The sequence below is a fragment of the Gouania willdenowi genome, chromosome 13 (genome assembly GCF_900634775.1).
Source record: "Gouania willdenowi chromosome 13, fGouWil2.1, whole genome shotgun sequence".
NCBI lineage: Eukaryota > Metazoa > Chordata > Actinopteri > Blenniiformes > Gobiesocidae > Gouania > Gouania willdenowi.
In genome coordinates, this window is record NC_041056.1 from 44437368 (window position 1) to 44455669 (window position 18302).

The 18302-nt window shown below is 40.4% G+C and overlaps 1 protein-coding gene across 1 annotated transcript in view; it reads right to left on the minus strand.

Annotated features, from left to right (window-relative positions):
- phldb1b (pleckstrin homology-like domain, family B, member 1b) overlaps positions 1-16741 on the minus strand; it is an 87574-nt gene extending 70833 nt beyond the window's left edge. Inside the window, exons 1-2 of the mRNA XM_028463833.1 lie at positions 16720-16741; positions 14593-14763 (exon numbers count right to left, since the gene is read on the minus strand). Of these exons, the coding sequence (XP_028319634.1) occupies positions 14593-14763; positions 16720-16741 (193 nt within the window). The remainder of the gene's footprint in view (positions 1-14592; positions 14764-16719) is intronic.
- Between the last annotated feature and the right edge of the window lie 1561 nt (positions 16742-18302).

Below are 18302 nucleotides of genomic sequence, written 5' to 3' on the forward strand. Positions count from 1 at the left end.
CACAGCATAGACCCTGAACACACCACAGTTAGCATAGAGTAGTTAGCTTAGCATCATCACAGCATCGACCCTGAACACACCACAGTTAGCATAGAGCAGTTAGCTTAGCATCATCACAGCATAGACCCTGAACACACCACAGTTAGCTGTTAGGGTTAAACTGTTAAACTACAAGTTTTAGTACAAGTACAAGTACAAGATAGATTAGGGAAAATGTGTGTTACTTTGTCTCATTTTCTGAGTTAGGGATTGATGTTGTGTGAATATGATGGAATTTTTGGGTCCAAATGCTAAAAGATCAAAGGTTAAAAGTGCTACCATTGAATAAAACTATATAGTTAGATCCAGTGACCACTAGGGTTGGGTAGGCACGTTGTAAATGGAGACCACCAATGACATTTTCATATGTTTCTGCTGTCAAGTGTTAATTCAATTAAAATCAATTTTATTTGTATAAAGCAATTTACAACAAAGTCATCTCAATGCACTTATCAAAATATAAAATTCATAATAAGAAAGAAAGAAAAAACCCAATAAGATCCACATGAACAAGTATTTATCATCTAACAAAATCAACATCATAAACACCATTAAAGAAACATAAACATTATTTAATATAGCCTCCATACTCTCCAACAACATGTATCTCAGGACACGACAGCACATCTGTTGTTTGTGTTGGAAACACAGAAACAGAGAAAATAACAACAACAACAACTCAGAACATCCTCAGTGAGGAGCATCCACAAAGTCAATCCTTCCTTTTGTTCCATTCACTGTAGAAAGAACCAACAATGTTCTGACCTTAGCTTTGCTGAAGGTCTGGTAGCTCAGGTGTTGGTCTCCATCTTTTAAAAGATGTCGTTTTCTTCTAAACAAAGTTTATATATCGTCTATAGCGCTGTCATCCTGACTGTAGTGTTATCCCGCCCACGAGCTAGAGAATGTAGCAGCAGCCACGCTGGATCAATTCACTAATGCACTGTGAACGTACGTATAGCATTTAGCATAGCACGGTTACGTCCCAAGGCAGCGTAGAGAGCTGCCTTTGGACGTAAATAGTTGTCATCTTGGGGAACTGACTGAGCATGTGCAAACACGTAAAAACGTGTAATGGGAACAGAGGCAGAGTAGCAACATGCCTTTGTGAGGGGGCGTGGCCTCCCTCTGCCATACAGCGTAGTGAGACTGTGCAGCTGTTCCAGGAAATAGCGCTGTTTAGTAATTTGGGCTATGAAATGCACAAAATGTTGACACTTTCAAACTTATAGGTACTGTAGGCTATTGGAAATGGAAAAATAAATCATTTATATTTATAATTATATTATAATTAAAACAAATAATCAAAATATCAATTCATCCTTGTTTAGGCACTGCCTACCTTGCCTACCATGACTGCACGTCACTGGTTAGCAGTGTTTGGAATAACGGCGTTTAAAGTAACGGCGTTATGTAACGACGTTTGTTTTTCAGTAACGGGGTAATCTAACTAATTACTTTTTATGCCGTTACAACACCGTTATGGTTATTGAACGTTAAATGTGAACGTTACATGTATTGATTGAATAACATGTTAATCTGAAAACATCCTGGTTTCATACACAGCTGTAGTGACGAGGTGGGTTAGAAACAAGGTGAGAGATTATGATTGGCTAAGGCGACGTGCTAGCACACACACACACACACACACACACACACACACTACAGATGTGATGAATCAGCAGAGATGGTGAGCGTGGAACAATCTGATGAAAAGTTGTTATTTTTAAGGTAACGATACAAACACTATTTTATATTAATTATGATCAAAAACAAGAACGTACATGTGAAGTGTTCATTATATCCAGGAGTGAAGACTTTGTCCACATCTGTTGTAAACAACTATAATTTAATTTTTTTTAATAGTAATGCAAATAGTTACTTTCCTTGGTAATGAATTACTTTTATTATTATAGAGTAATTTAGTTACTAACTCAGTTACTTTTTAGAACAAGTAGTGATTAATTATAACTAATTACTTTATTAAAGTAACGTTACCAACACTGCTGGTAAGATCATATTATTTTAGGAGGGAAAAGATAAGTATATGAAAATTCAGACCTGACAATTTCAAAATTTTGCAGATGAACTTTTGAAACTAACTTACTGTGTGAGTTGTAATTTCAGACTATCTCTAATCTGGAGGCCATGACATTAAGGTAAACTAAGGGAAATAGAAAGAATACAATAAGCAGGTATAAATACACTGGAGGACATATTTGGAGCCAATAACAAGCATTTCATTTGTTTTTCTTCTGTTCCTGTGTTCTGAGCTCATAGAGGCCACAGATCTGATCCTAAACGCCATAGATCTATGAACTCTGGGCTCCACTATCTGACCTGTGTCCATAGATCTCAGAGACCTGCTGGGTTCATACCTGACTAACATCTCACTGATGTATTCTGGACCAAACCCATTCACACATTTATAACCAGCAGCAGAACTTTACAGTCTCCTCTGAGGCTGACTGGGAGCCAGTGTAATGTGTTCTGACCTCTTTGTTCTGGTTCAGACCTGAGCTGCAGCGTTCTGAACCAGCTGTAGATGTTTGATGAAGACCATTACAATAGTCCAGTCTGCTGGAGATAAAAGCATGGACCAGTTTCTCCTGATCTTTCTGAGTCATTAAACCTTTCACTCTGGAGATGTTCTTTAGGTGGTAGAAGATGTTTTTGTGATAGATTTGATCTGATGCTGAATGTCAGATCTGAGTCAATCAGAACACCAAGGTTTTTGACTTGGTCTTTATCTTCTAAAGATCCAGACTCAGATAGTTGCTGACAGCAGTCCTCTTTTCATTGTTACCAAAGACAATCACCTCCATCTTGTCATGGTTTAGTTGAAGGAAGTTTTCACTCATCCAGCAGTTTATTTTTTCTAAACAGTCACACAACACCTCAATGGGACCATAGTCATCTGGGTTCAGTGATAGATATAGTTGTGTGTCATCTGCGTAGCTCTGATAATCAACCTTACAGTTGTGTAAAATGTGTCCTAAAGGAAGCATATAAAGGCTAAACAGAAGAGGTCCAAGAACAGATCCCTGAGGAACCCCACAAGACATTGGTAATCTGTCAGATTCAAAGTTTACAATGCTTACAAAATAACTTTGATCCTCCAAGTAGAACTTAAACCATTACTTTAACATTTAGTCCAACCCATGTTTACAATCTGTGCAACAAAATTGTATGATCTACAGTGTCAAATGTAGACTTAGATCCAATAGAATGAGAACAGATACTTTTCCTGAATCAGTGTTCAACCTTATGTCATTGATCACTTTGATCAGATCAGTTTCTGTGCTGTGATGAGAACCAAAACCTGACTGAAATTTATCAAATATTTTGTTGAATGTTAAGAATTGACTCAGTTGGTTGAAGACCACCTTCTCAATGATCTTGGCCATGAATGGAAGGTTCTGATTGGTCTATAGTTAGCCAGTATAGAGGCATCCAGTGTTCTCTTTTTTAACAGAGGTTTAACAGCAGCTACTTTCAGGGATTTTGTTACGGTGTCTGATTGGAATGATCAGTTAATTATCTGACACTAATCAGTGATAAATGACTTTACAACAGTTTTAAAGAAGTTTGAGGGTTTTGTGTCAAGGCAACACGTTGATGGATTCAGCTGCTGAACAGTTTCCTCTATTGTTTTTGGGTTCACTGTAATAAACTCTAACATTGTAGTTGACTCCTCCCTCAGTGGTTGAAACTGTTCAAGCTTTTTGTTATTTTGCTGGTTTGTTCTGATGTTTGACCTTATTGATTGTATTTTTTCATTGAAATATACAGCAAATTCATTGCATTTTCCAGCTGACAGTAATTCAGGGGCTATCTGATCTGGGGGTGTTGTGAGCTTTTCAATTACAGAAAACAACGTGTGAGAGTTGTTGACATTTTTGGCAATAATTTCAGAAAAGTATTGCTGCTGTCATGTTCTGTTGGTTAAGTTCAGTTATTCTGTGTCTTTGTTTATTTTGAGTCTCGTCTGGTGTTAACTCTTGTCTGTGTTTCAGGGATTCCTGCTTGTGGCTCCACCCCTCAGTGATGTCTGTGTGAGTGCTTGGTGATTGAGTAGCTCCCTCATGTTTGCACCCAGGTGTGGCCCATTCCTAATCAGGCCTCCTCCACTATTTAAATGTGTGCTTGGTCACAGTGTGGTGGCTGGTTCGTTGTGTGTAATGTCAGGTTTGTTGTCTCCCTGGTCGTGTACGTTAGTGTCTGGTCTTGCTCCCTGTTCCTGCTCCCCTGTTTTTTGAGTTTGGATTTAAATTTTGATTTTGAAGAATAAATATGGACTGGTTCCACGAACGTTATTCCTCTATCCTGCCTCCATCTCTCCTTGCATTTGGGTCCACACCCACACCGGACCGTGACAGCTGCCTTGCTTTGAACAAGCCATCATTGAATTTTCACAGACTTATTTTGTATAGTTCTAGATGAATTTGGAGTTTTGTTGATCTCCATTTACGCTCAGCTCTTCTACAGTCAGATTTTAATTCTGCATTATCTCAGTCCTCCTCCAAGGTGTTTTCTGTGTGTTTGGTTTTCTCTTAGTTTTGATTGGAGCCACCACATCTATGACATTACAGACATTTCTATTATACTCATCCAGAAGATCATCAACTGTCTCAGCACTCAATGTTGGTGTCATTGCTATGGCTTCCATAAACTGTGCACTTGTTCTCATTTATGTACCTTTTCTTTAAACACACATAACTAGGGGGAACAGATGTTACAGTCTCTAGGTCAAAAAAGACACAGAAATGATCAGATAGAGCTAAGTCTCTTACATCAACAGCAGAGATATCAACACCTTTAGAGATAACCAGATCCAAAGTGTGACCTTGAGTGGCATTGAACCACCGAGCCTCAGCTCCAGCTTACGGCTTTCTCCCAACACTGACGCTCTGGCACTCGTTGGCCTTCCTAGCGGCTTTCTCACTCCGGTGACCACCCTGCTCCACGCCCCAGACCATAAGGTCCAGAGTTCCGAGACATCAGCACAACAGCTGTAGTCTCAGTCCCACTGCCCTCGATGCGTCTGGGCTTGTGTGCACATTGGTCTTCCCACTGGGCACTCACGACAGCGAACAGCCCAGCTCCAGGCACCCTACTGCGGTATCCGAGCTTTCGGATGCCAGCACATCAGCTGTCGAGTCAAACGTTGTCCTCGACGTCTTTCGACGCTCCAGTACACGTTGGTCTGCATCCCTGCTAGCACCTGTGCCAGTCGCCTTGTGGAAACGCAAGCTAATCCACCTGCTCTCCCTGCCTGCGTCAGCACGCCTATGGAGACCAAGGCTCCTCTCACTGAGGGGACGGGATGCTCTCAGCATCTGTCAATGCGGATGCAAATCCTCATGGACGCCAGGGCGACACATGGTTCCAGCTGGGACTCTCAGCTTGACCTGGCTGCTATCTCCCCTGACCTCCTCGTGTCAGGAGAGAATGAGGAAAATGTGTTTATTGTCATGTGTACAGTAAAGAAACATGTTTCCCTGTGGTCCTGCATTTTACACATCTGTACCTCCGTCCTGAGGGTAGAACTGTGAGGAGACTGTGTTGGGGGTGTGTGGGGTCTTTAATGATGGAGCCAGCTCTCCTGTGAACTCTGCACTTGTAGATGCTCTGCAGAGAGGGGGGTGGAGTCCTGGTAATCTTATATGCTGTCTTCACCACTCTCTGCAGGCATTTGTGGTCTATAGCAGTGGTGTTGTCGTACCACACGGTGATACAGCTGGTGAGGATAAATAATAATAATAATAATACATTTTATTTGTGGGCGCCTTTCAAAAAACCCAAGGACACCTTACAAGGAGAGTTAAAATAGCAACAATAAAAACATAGAATTACAAAGCAGTAAATATAAAACATAAAAATTAGAGATTTAAAAAGGAGGCAGGTAACATTTTTACTAAAAACCAATTATAAAAAGGAAGTTTTGCAGTGTGGTGGATGGAATCAGAGTGAGTCGGCTTGTTTGAACATGTGGGTTTTGAGACGTGATTTGAAGATGGTCAGAGTGTCAATGTTTCAAATGTCAGGTGGGAGGGAGTTCCAGAGGTGGGGGGCAGAGCGGCTGAAGGCTCTGGACCCCATGGTGATCATGTGGACCGGAGGGATGAGAAGGCTGAGAGAGGAAGATGATCTGAGGGTCCGGTTGGGTGTGTTTATGTGGAGGAGTTCAGTGAGATACTGAGGAGCAAGATTATGGAGGGCCTTGAAGGTTAGGAGGAGAGTTTTGTAAGCAATGCGGTGTGTGATTGGGAGCCAGTGGAGTTGTTGGAGAACAGGGGTGATGTGGTGGATGAAAGGTATTCTGGTGATGATCTAGATAGATGATGAAGAGGACAGAGCCTTAGGGAACGCCAGAGGAGAGTGGAGAAGGCTGGGATGTGAATGTTTTCAACTGAATGAACTGGGTGCGGCCCGAGAGATATGAAGGGTCTGCCTGATAAACCAATGGATGCCAGTCTATGGAGGAGGATGGAATGGGAGATGGTGTCAAAAGCTGCACTTAGGTCGAGGAGAATGAGGATGGATAGGAGTCCAGAGTCTGGTGACATAAGGAGGTCATTGGTTATTTTGAGTAGTGCCGTTTCAGTGCTGTGATGGGGGCAGAAACCGGACTAGAACTGCTCATGCAGGTTGTTATTGGAGAGGTGGACTTGTGATGTGATTGTTTTTTCCAGGACTTTTGAAAGGAATGGTCGATTGGAAATGGGACGGATGGACTCAATGATGCAGCTCTAGAAGTTGGTGAGGACTTTTGGTGGCATGTCAAATTTCCTCAGCCTACTCAAAAATACAGCTGCTGTTAAGCCTTCTTCACCAGCTGTGTGGTGTTGAGGGACCAGGTGAAGTCCTCACTGATGTGGACCTCCTGGTATTTTATACTTCTCACCCTCTCCACTTCCTGTTCCCGGATAGACAGTGGTCTAACCCTCTTACCCCCCACTCCCTCCCCCCGCTCCTTCCCTACATTCTCACCTGGAACTGTTGATGCTGAACTTTTCCACACGTCATCTGGTTGTTGTCAGTAGCACAGCTACATGTCTTCAATTCCAAAAGCCTTTGTCTGCCATCTTCCCGCCCCCCCCCCCCTCCCATCCGTGCTACTTGGAGGTGTGGTAGCACCTCCCATCGGCAGCACGCCCATGTCCCTAAATGGCTGGAATACTGTTCTTCTTCCCACCCGACCCCCTCCCCCAGCCCACCTCCTACCCAACCCTACCCACGTGCCTTGTCTGTTGTTCTATGACTGTGTCTTGCTTAAATTTATGAAACCAGTCTCAAACTGGCCATTTTCCCCTCACCCCTCCTCCTGTTTTTATTCCTTTTTCACCAAATATGTGGACGCCACAAATGGCTGCTCTGGTTGTTGATGTGTATTCTTTTGCTGCAACTACCAAGTCAAATTCCTAGTATTGTTCTAAGCTGTACCTGACAAATAAAGCGTTCTGATTCGCATTCTGATTTAAACTAAAATTAACGCCCACAGCAATGACTTCTCTGGTTCTCCTGTTTCTTGTGTTGTGCTCTGTGCATCAGTATTATGTGTTTACCAGGAACTCATGAAATGAGAAACGTTCCAATCTGTTTGGAGTGAAAACTGTGTTATTTTTCTGTGATTAACGCATTAAAGTCCCAGCACTAGTTTACAGAAGCTCTTTGTTTGTAGTTCATGTTTTGATTCATGTGGTGTTAACTCTACACACACACACACACACACACATACACACAAATCTTTGTGTAAGATCAAGGAATCATCTTAATATAACATCTTAATCAATCCTTCAATGTGCACACAGCATGACTTCCAGGGGCTGTGGGCACAAACAGTCAACGTAGCATTTTAAAATTTCTTCCTACAGGACTGGGACGCCTCAGGAAACACATTTAAACACATTAAAAAGCCGGTTTAGAACCAATAACGGTGTCAGAGTCATAAATAACTTTCTACTCTCTCATCATGCTCTTTCTAAAACTTGTCAGTGGAATTATATTAGCCCATCTCTTGTGCTTTTTAATCTTCTCTCCTTCATGTTGTTTAACCACAGAACATGTTTGATGTTTCCAGTGACTCAGAGAGACCTGAGAGTCTGAGAGAAAAAGAACTAAACCGTCCCATTTTCCATCTGTGAGATCATTGATACACAGAGAGATGAACTTAGTTAAAGATATTGTGGATATTTTGGCCTCCAATTCACGGTGAATCATCTACACCAGTGACGTGCAGTCAGAAACGTTACAACAGGGTAGGCAACACAGGCAACTGCCTAGGGCCCCGAGCTGAAGGGGCCCCTGAGGGATGACTGACAGTCAATATCAATGATATAATAATGTAACTGCTTTGAGACGCTGCAGTGACAGAACATGGGGTCCTTTCTGAGTAGTCACTGTTAGTTACTAGTAGGGACCCCGACAGACGCAGATATCAGTGACACAACCTGAAACCCACATTACAGTGATACGTAGGGAACCCCCCTAATGGGCCCCACTACTACCGTCCCTGTATCAACGTGCTGATGTTATCAAACACAGATAAATAAAGCAGACATATCATGAAAAGAAGAATAAAACAAGAAGAAGATGAAAATAAAAAGGTGATAGTGTTAGTGAGAATGTGTAGATACTGTATGTGTTACATTATTAAATAGTTTGTCTATAACTCCCAGTCATCCACCAGCACCAGAAAAGTTCACTGTATATTTAAGTCTGTGTAAAGTCAATTCAGCCATTTTCTTCTAAACACATTCATAAAGTGTGTTTATATGTATTTATTAATTATTCATATTTAACAGTGTGGTTAACAACAAACTTCTGTGTTATGATAAACTTAGAGCACATATTTATTCTGACTTTACACTAATTTTAACAGCTTTATGTTAAGAAGTATTCCAGTTTTGCTGACACATCATAAGTTACTAATGGCTGTGTACATACTGTACATTCATAGACACACAATAAGTTCATCCTTTGCTGTTAATGATATTTTCTACCAGAATAAAGTGTTTGTTGTTAAATGATCAAACTGATAAATCCATAAATGTTCTGCTATAGCATAAATGTTACATTAAATAAAATGTTAACATGAAACATTAAAGTTGTTACTGTAAATTAATGTTCATTCATTATTCCATACATATCTCATATGTTTAGTGTTTGTGTAACATTTACATTTATTTACTTTACTTTATGTAAACAAAACAAATACATTGTGTTTTGTTAAAGTTTTTTGGACCATCACCATGACAACAACACCAACATCATCATCATCATCAGCAGCAGCATTAATATTATTATTATTATTATTATTATTATTATTATTATTATTATCAGCAGCAGCAGACCTCTCTACATCAACGTAGGAACTTATTTAGTTTAACTTTTTAAATACAGTTTAAAGTTTAAAACATATCATGGATATATCTGATTTAATGAGCAGTGTCAAACCATGTTCCTCCTACTGCTCAACACTTAAAAACATAACAATGTAATGTCATATGCAATGTATCCCTGTGACATATGTCTATGAATGTTACCTCCTGTTGATCAATAATGTATAAAAAAAAAATAATATAAACACAATAAAACATCTTATTTTAGAATGATCACTTTAACAATTTAATTAATTAACCTATTGGTATTTTCAGTGAGAAACAATGTCTTATTTTGGGGAAAAAACCTACCAAACATTACAGTTGATTGAACATATATCAGTAATACAACATATTGATCAGCCTGAAACTGTGAAATACAACTCGATAGATGTTACCAGATTTTTTTTGATCTTAGAGGAGACCCATCTTTTTTTTCCTGCTTGTTCTCTTTGTCTTGTTTTTGTCTTGTCTTTATTTTACAGGAGCCTTTTTCTGCATTCTGATCCTAAATTTAAATCATGGAATTGATCAGCTGGTCTATCTTTGCTTTTGGTATTATATATTATTATATTTCACAACTAGGAGTATGGGCAAGAGAAAGTATGTATGTCCTGAGGACGTGGAAGAAGTCCACCAGATTGGAATTATGAAAACGGGTCTTCAGCTGACTGGATCTGACATTTTCCTGATTTATCGCAAAATTTGTATTAGTTGTCAGCATTTTTGGAAGCCGCTAGTCATTGATGGAAGGGGCCGAACTCTCAGAACTCTCAGATGGAATCTACCGTGGTGAACTTTAAGGAGGAGTGGCGAGTTTATCTCAAGGGAAACGGCAACATTATTGGATTATTGATTGAATGACCAGGAACAATAAGGCTGATAGTCAATGTTGTGTCTAGAACGTCTGAAAACAATTTCTCTTATTTCCATTTGAGAACAATCTGTCATGGTCTGTTTTTTTTCTCCACACTCTTCCAGAATAGTATGTTGATTCAACGCTCTGACATTCCCCTTACTTTCCCATGAACATCTGGGACCTTCGTCTTGGCTAACAAACTCTCGAGGTCAACGCCATCCAACATCATCGACATGAAGCAATTTGCCCCTGGGATTAATAAAGGAATTCTGATTCTGAGTGGAGACGAACTGTGAGAGACTGCAGCAGAGTCTCAGAAAACAGGCTTACACTGTCACTCCCACATTACACACACAACCCGTTATTTCACCGTCTCCTCCGGCCCCAACTCCTCCTCCTTCCCTGCAGATGGTAGCAAGAGGCGAGGCGTAAGGGCAGCTATGTGCCATCCTGTGGCCGACCTGTAGACTACCCATCCTATGACCATTCCCTGTGCTAACGTGCTGTTGTATTAAATGTTGGTTTTTGTCACAATGTTTTCTGAAGAGTTTTTGTCATGATCCCAAACTCCGCCCCTCTTTACAAGGTCATAGTTTGTTTTTTGATGTTTTTTTACCTCTTCTTCTCACCCATTGTTTCATATTTCTCATCTAAGAAAGAGAGCGCTGCTCTGCTGTGGCTGCTCCTGTACCTGCCCCCCATGTGATATGTGATTGTCTTTCATGTTTCTTGGTCAGGATGTATCTGAAACTGAATTCATCCTTGGAGATTAATAAAGTATAATCAATCAATCAATCAATTCTATTCTATTCCAGTATGTGGGGTCACACTGGGCTCTAGGAATAGCAGTGAAACCATAGACACACACAGGCTGACCTGTATATAATGTAATGTAATATGTCTGAGGTCTATTACGGGAACTACTGCAAATATAGCTTTGGTTTATCTGCACACACACACACACACACGCACACACGCACACACGCACACACACACACACTAATAACAGAACTTTGTGAGAATAGTCAAAGTTTACTGAAGAACATATTGAACCATATTTAGAATGAATGCTAGCAGTACTAGTAACACTGAGTCTAGGACACACTCATTGATCTCCTTGAAATTAAAATGTTAATGTAAGAAGAATAAAAGTTGATAGAAATCATTTTAAAGACAAGCTTAAAGCTTTGATACTGTTGTAACCTCAGTGTGTGTCAGTAGTGATGAAGGCTTCACTGAGTGAGGATGAGGATGAGTCTGACTTACTTCCTGTGCAGTGATCATGTCCTCACGTGTCCTCTACCTCACGTCTTTAGAACCATAATAATAATAATCCTCCACACGGTCCTCTGGGCCTCCACTACTACACAACTACAGCTGCTCTACGCTCATCTGAGAGTCTACAGGGAGAAGAGGGGGAGGAGCAAGAGGGAGGGACGAAGAAGAGGAGGAGGAAGAGGAGGAACTGGGACGTGAGGAAGAAGGTTTGAATCCCTGAACCCATTCAGTTATTCTTCCACAGTTAAGAATCATATTTAATCAAGTCAAACTTCTATTATATTCCATCTGTTTCAATTCCAGTAAATTTATGTATTTATTTATTTGACTATAATTAATATTATTGATATTAATATCAATAATAGATTACAGAACTCTCTCCTGGACAGACTGTCCTAAGCAGGCCAGATACCACAGCACACTGATAGCATTCACCAAGGTCTCTGCTATGTTATGACTACTGCTATCAGCAACATACATAACACTGAGAGACTGAACATCAGCAGATTCACAATGTTAACCTCTGACCCCTAGACCACCTGTTCACCTAATAAATGCTGAGTCAGCATCTGACTCAGTCTCATTCATCAAAATAACCACATCAATTACTATTTATCAGTTTTATTGATTTATTCAGGAACAATCTACATTAATGGACAAACATGTAAATGTGTTTTATCTGTAGATCTCCAACAGGATGATGTTATGTACAACAGAAATAACTGAGCAGCTCCAGCTACGCTTCAGTCAAGGTAACGTGGTAAACTCAGGATGACCATACCTGTCAACATTGAGCTGTTGACTCTGAGAGAACCTATGACATCATCAACAAGAAGTTCCCCAGTGTGGATGGGAAAATGAGTGGTATATATATATATATATATAAATATTAAGGGTGTAACAATACATGTATTTGTATTGAACAAGACGTTTGGTTCAGGTACAGGGTTGTGCACGGGTGAGCTTCCGGAAAAGGAACAGAAGTTGCATGTGTTTACTTCCGCCTGCAGCTACATGTGCAGCCCGTGTACGTCATGGCTAACGCTAGCGAGAAACCAGAGCTGGAGGCTCCTCCCCTGTTGCTAAAGTCTCCTGCTTGAACATTTCAGCTTCAGGTGAAATACTGTAACATAGAAAGACCAGAGGATAAAACGAGGGCAGTGCTGACATTGTTCAGCTGAGATCATGTATGTTTCTGGGAACACGACGAACATCTTAACTCACATGAAACGTCACCACCTGAGTGTGAACATCACTGTGATTAGAAAGAACACGTCTTTAGTGTAAACACAGCTGACTCAGCATTTAAACAGCCTCTGCCTGTAATTCAGATCTGATCAAAACTGTAACAACTGTCATCAGAGTTTTTATATCAGCAGATAAAAGCTGTTAATAAGCTGTGAGGAGATTATTTTATTATATTTTATGTATTTTTTGTTTGAGAATATTATTATTACCAGGCAGCACTTTACAACAGTATTGTATTTTTTTTACTTTATTTTCATATTCTGTATAATGATAAATACATTGTTGATTTACTAAAGTTTCGAATAAACAAAAAGCAAATTTATGTTTTGCATTTTGTTCCATACTGTACTGAAAATTTACCGAACCATGACCTCAAAACCGAGAGACGTATCGAGCCATGATTTGTGTGAATCGTTCCACACCTAATATATATATAATGTATATATATATATATATATATATTTTTTTTTGTGTGTGGTTATATACATGGAATGGGGTTGTATACATAACCTAAAGTTCTATTTCATAATATTATTATTATATTATATTATTATGTTAGGTCTCACTATGTACTGCAGACATGCTGATCGAGCGTTACCAGCCTCCAGGGCAGACGTCTGATCACATCAGGACAGTAAACCACCCGTGTCACGCATGGGGTGAAAACGTCCAGCATGTAAGAGTGGACAAATGGGAGGGGCAAGGCCCAACTCGCCGCCGCACAGATGTTCTAAACAGACACGCCCCTGAACAAAGCCCAGGATGTGACAAGACCCCGAGTCGAGTGTGCACGCAGCCCGTAGGCGGCTGCAGACCCTGACATGAGTGAGCCAAAGCAATAGCCTCCACCACCCAGTGTGACAGGCGTTGCTTAGTAACAGGCTTCCCCTTGCGGGGATTGGCCCAGGAGACGAACAGCTGATCGCTCCTCCTGAGGTTCCTCGTCACATCCATATAAGTGCAGATCAAACAAACTGGACATAACACACTCGGCCGCTGTTCACCCTGTGAGGTAGAAAAGACCAAAAGGTCAATGGGAGAACACGAGCCCACAACCTTCGGCACAAAGACCAGGTTGGGTCTCAGGATGATCCTCGCATCACCTGGGAAAAGCTGAGCGAACGACAGATGAACTGAGAGCGTATGGATGTCACTGACACTCTTGGCTGAAGCCAGAGCCATTAACAAGAAATAGAGATTCAGGCCCGCCTCCTCCAGTGGTTCAAAAGGAGGACGTTTAAGTCCCTCCAGAACCACCACCAAATCCCACGATGGCACCAGTGGTCTGGACACGGGGAGGAGCCTACGTGCTCCCTTCATAAACCGGCAGATCAGCGGGTGCTGACAGGCCGACTTATCCCCAAAGCGACAGGCAGTGATCGCCACCAAATACACTTTCACAGTGGAAAAGGCGTTTTTTTCATCAATCAGGTCCTGCAGAAATGACAAAATCACTTCCACCAGGCACTGAAAAGGAATGTGGTTCCTCTGGAGGCACCACCCCTCAAACAGCCTCCACTGTGACAGCAGGTCCCTGTTATATATATATACAGATATACAGTCCCTCTAACAATGGCTCTGCTGAGGACAATGAAGACTCACTAATTGTTTGTGTTTGATGAAGTCATTTAGTGGAGGCGGAGCTAACCCGTTTAGGACTTTATATATCAGATAAGCATGTACATATATAACAAACTCTAACGCTAACTCTAGATCAAATTTCAAACCCAAACTATGACAGTGAAGCTAAGTGAAGGAGACCATGGGGTGGGTCCTGGTTCCTACCCTGGGTCAGAGGGGTGGGTTCCTGGACCTGGACCCCGTCCACAGCGCACAGGTTCCCACAGGGATGAAGAGTGAACAGTCCTGATGTGTTCTCTATGAAGCAGTGATGAGGGGCCACATCTGGGCCCTGAATGACGATGTCCACAGACCCCTGACCCACAGTGGTCCTTCCTACACACAAACACACACACACGCACTGGTTATAGAGCTATGTGTGTTAGCTTTAGCATGCTCTGTAAACACGTACATCTAAACACAGCCTCCCTCTTTACATATTTAACCGTCTAATAATTAAGTCTAATGTACAACGTAAAACTAACATACTCAGTGACGTGCCCTCAGGGTAGGCAAGGTAGGCAGTGCCTACCCAAGGGTGAATTGATATTTTTATTATTTAATTATAATTTTTTTTTTTTTTTTTAATTATAAATTATTTATTTTTCCGTTTCCAATAGCCTACGGTACCTATAAGTTTGAAAGTGTCCGCTCCGCTGTAAGGCAGAGGGAGGCCACGCCCCCTCCCAAAGGCACGTTGCTCTTCTGCCTCTGTTCCCATTGCGTGATTTTACGTGTTTGCGCATGCGCAGTCAGGTCCCCAATATGACATCCATTTACGTCCAAAGGCAGCGTAGAGAGCTGCCTTTGGACGTAACTGTGCTATGCTAAATGCTATACGTAAGTTCACAGTGCATTAGTGAATAGATGACACGTGACTGCTGCTGCTACATTCTCTAGCTAGTGGGTGGGATAACACTACAGTCAGGATGACAGCGCTAGAGATGATATATAAACTTTGTTTTGAGGAAAAACAACATCTTTTAAAAGATGGAGACCAACACCTGAGCTACCAGACCTTCAACTAAGCTAAGGTCAGAACATTGTTGGTTCTTTCTACAGTGAATGGAACAAAAGGAAGGATTGACTTTGTGGATGCTCCTCACTGAGGATGTTCTGAGTTGTTGTTGTTGTCATTTTCTCCATGTTTCTGTGTTTCCAACACAAACAACAGATGTGCTGTCGTGTCATGAGATATATGTTGTTGGAGAGTATGGAGGCTATATTAAATAATGTTTATGTTTCTTTAATGGTGTTTATGATGTTGATTTTGTTAGATGATAAATACTTGTTCATGTGGATGTTGTTGGGTTTTTTCTTTCTTTCTTATTATGAATTTTATATTTTGATAAGCACATTGAGATGACTTTGTTGGAAATTGCTTTATACAAATAAAATTGATTTGAATTGAATTAACACTTGACAGCAGAAACATATGAAAATGTCATTGGTGGTCTCCATTTACAACGTGCCTACCAAACCCTAGTGGTCACGGCACGTCACTGAACATACTACACACTATCCACTGCACACTTAATAAGTATATACTGTCTACCAAGGTTTGGATTCAATTATAATTGTAATTGCGTAACTGATACTTAATTACAATTATGGCATAATTAGAGGGCCAAGCCTGCGGGGCGAGGAAACCAATGGTTTTTCTTGTTTCTCTTGGTAAAAGTGGTGCTGCAGGCTAAACTGTGCAAGGGAGGGCGGTGCCCTTTAGAGGGTGGGTCAAGACCCCTCCACGTACCTCGAACGCAAAAACTCACATACAGTATGTCCGCCAGCAGGTGGCGCTATGACCAAAATCCAAATGTTTTGGCTTGTAACTCCCACACCGTATGTCACGCATTCAAAAACTTCATATTCACAGAATCACCTGGGCTAGGCCACGCCTATTTCCACCAATAATTGTGTTGGTGTAAAATCTCAAAAACTGGAAAACCTACTTTTTCAAATTCCTCCTTGGGATTTTTGCCCAATCAATGTGAAACTTGGCACATAGAGTCTTCAGTTGGATCTGATCTAAAGTTAAGTTTTGTTTTGTCAAAATATGCGCAAATTATTAACAAGTAAAGTTTTCTAGCTTGCTATTAAAACACGAACTGTTGCATATCTCGTTCAAAATTAATGCTAACAACATCAAATCTGAGATCCTTGGTTGGCATGTGACTGTGGGGGTATGAGCCAAATTTGAATAATTTAGGCCACTAGGGGGCGCTGCAAATATGGGATATTTATATCTCTTAAATGGCAAGACCGATTTTTACCAAATTTGATGGTTATGACCCTGGGTGACTCCTGAGGCCATATCTCAAAGTTAACTCATTGACTGCCAAAGACGTCTAAAGACGTCAATTGTGTTTTTCGGCTGGGGCTGCTAGGAGACAGTGTGATGAAGTTCTCCGGTGAATATCTAACTTGTACAATGATGTAGTGACCAACTGGTGACATGTAGGTGGCAGCAGCAGAGCACTTTTGGATGAGAGATCACATGTGATGGGCAGAGCTCAGAGGGAGAGGAAAGGAGTTTACGAGACAGAAAATGGCGCTACGAGAGTTGATGCTGAAGTTCCAACCAGCTCACAGCAGCTCACGCTCAACCAGACCATGTGTGGAACAAAGTGTGGTGATGGTGAGAGAAAACCATAAAAAAAAAACGGGGCAAGCGGTAACACTCGGCATGTCCGAGAGGAGGAGGAAGTTGCGTATGGAGAAAATGACGGGGGGAGAGACTTGGAGGAACACCAAAATACAGTAAGAAATCCATTAAACTCTGACATACTGTAGATAACAATAATAATAATGTTGCCATCAAAAACCTGGTGTCAGTGTTGTTTTTGTAGTTTTATAGAAGGAAACTATTGTATCCTGTAAGTATTCCATCAACTTATACGACCAGATCAATAGTAGACACAGGAGACCATATCAGTAGTGTTGTGTTCAAGACCACACTATCCGAGACCAAGACTTGCCCGAGACCAGAATGCACCGAGACCAAGACAAGACCAAGACTTTCGGGAGCCGAGACCGAGTCAAGACCAAGACCAAGACCATTTTTTTTTTCAATTTAAAAAAATCTATAAATAAATACAATCATGACAAGGTTCATCAGTTAAATAACATCTCTCTTTAATTTTTGTTTATTTTAAATACATTTGACGGACAAAAAAGGTGCCTGCAAAAAATTAACTAAAATATTAAAACTGCTACTGATAAATTCACAATTATTCTACACATTTGAAAACAATATTTTTATGTCAGCTGAATGTACAGCAAGTGTTTAAAAGTATTTCTACCAATAAATAATGATTATTGATTCTGATTCTTTCAGTTGTTCAGGTTTAACAGGTCACAGATTTAATAAGATCATTATTTAGTTTGAAAAAGCCTTTAACAGGTTATTTTATTAATTCACTTAGTTGATATAGTTTAATTTAGTTACTGTAATATAACTAGAATATTTAATTAACAAAGGTTTCCAACTGTAACTGTAAAAGTGAAACTTTCTGAAATAAAACTACAAACTAGTTGTCATCAGTGTAAAAAACATAGATCTACAGGTAGATGTGAAACTAAATAAAACAAACCCTGGAACAGTCATGTGACAAATTAATCAATAGTTATTGTTGAGAATTATTATTATTATTCTGGATACAGTGGAAACAGAAACTATAAAAAATAATTATATTGTGAACCTGTTTATATTGTAGAGAACATATTATATACATAAATGTAATTAGAGTCTAAAGACACAAAAAACACCACTTAAACACACACAGACTTATTAAACACAGACTTATTAAACACACACAGACTTATTAAACACACACAGACTTATTAAACACAGACTTATTAAACACACACAGACT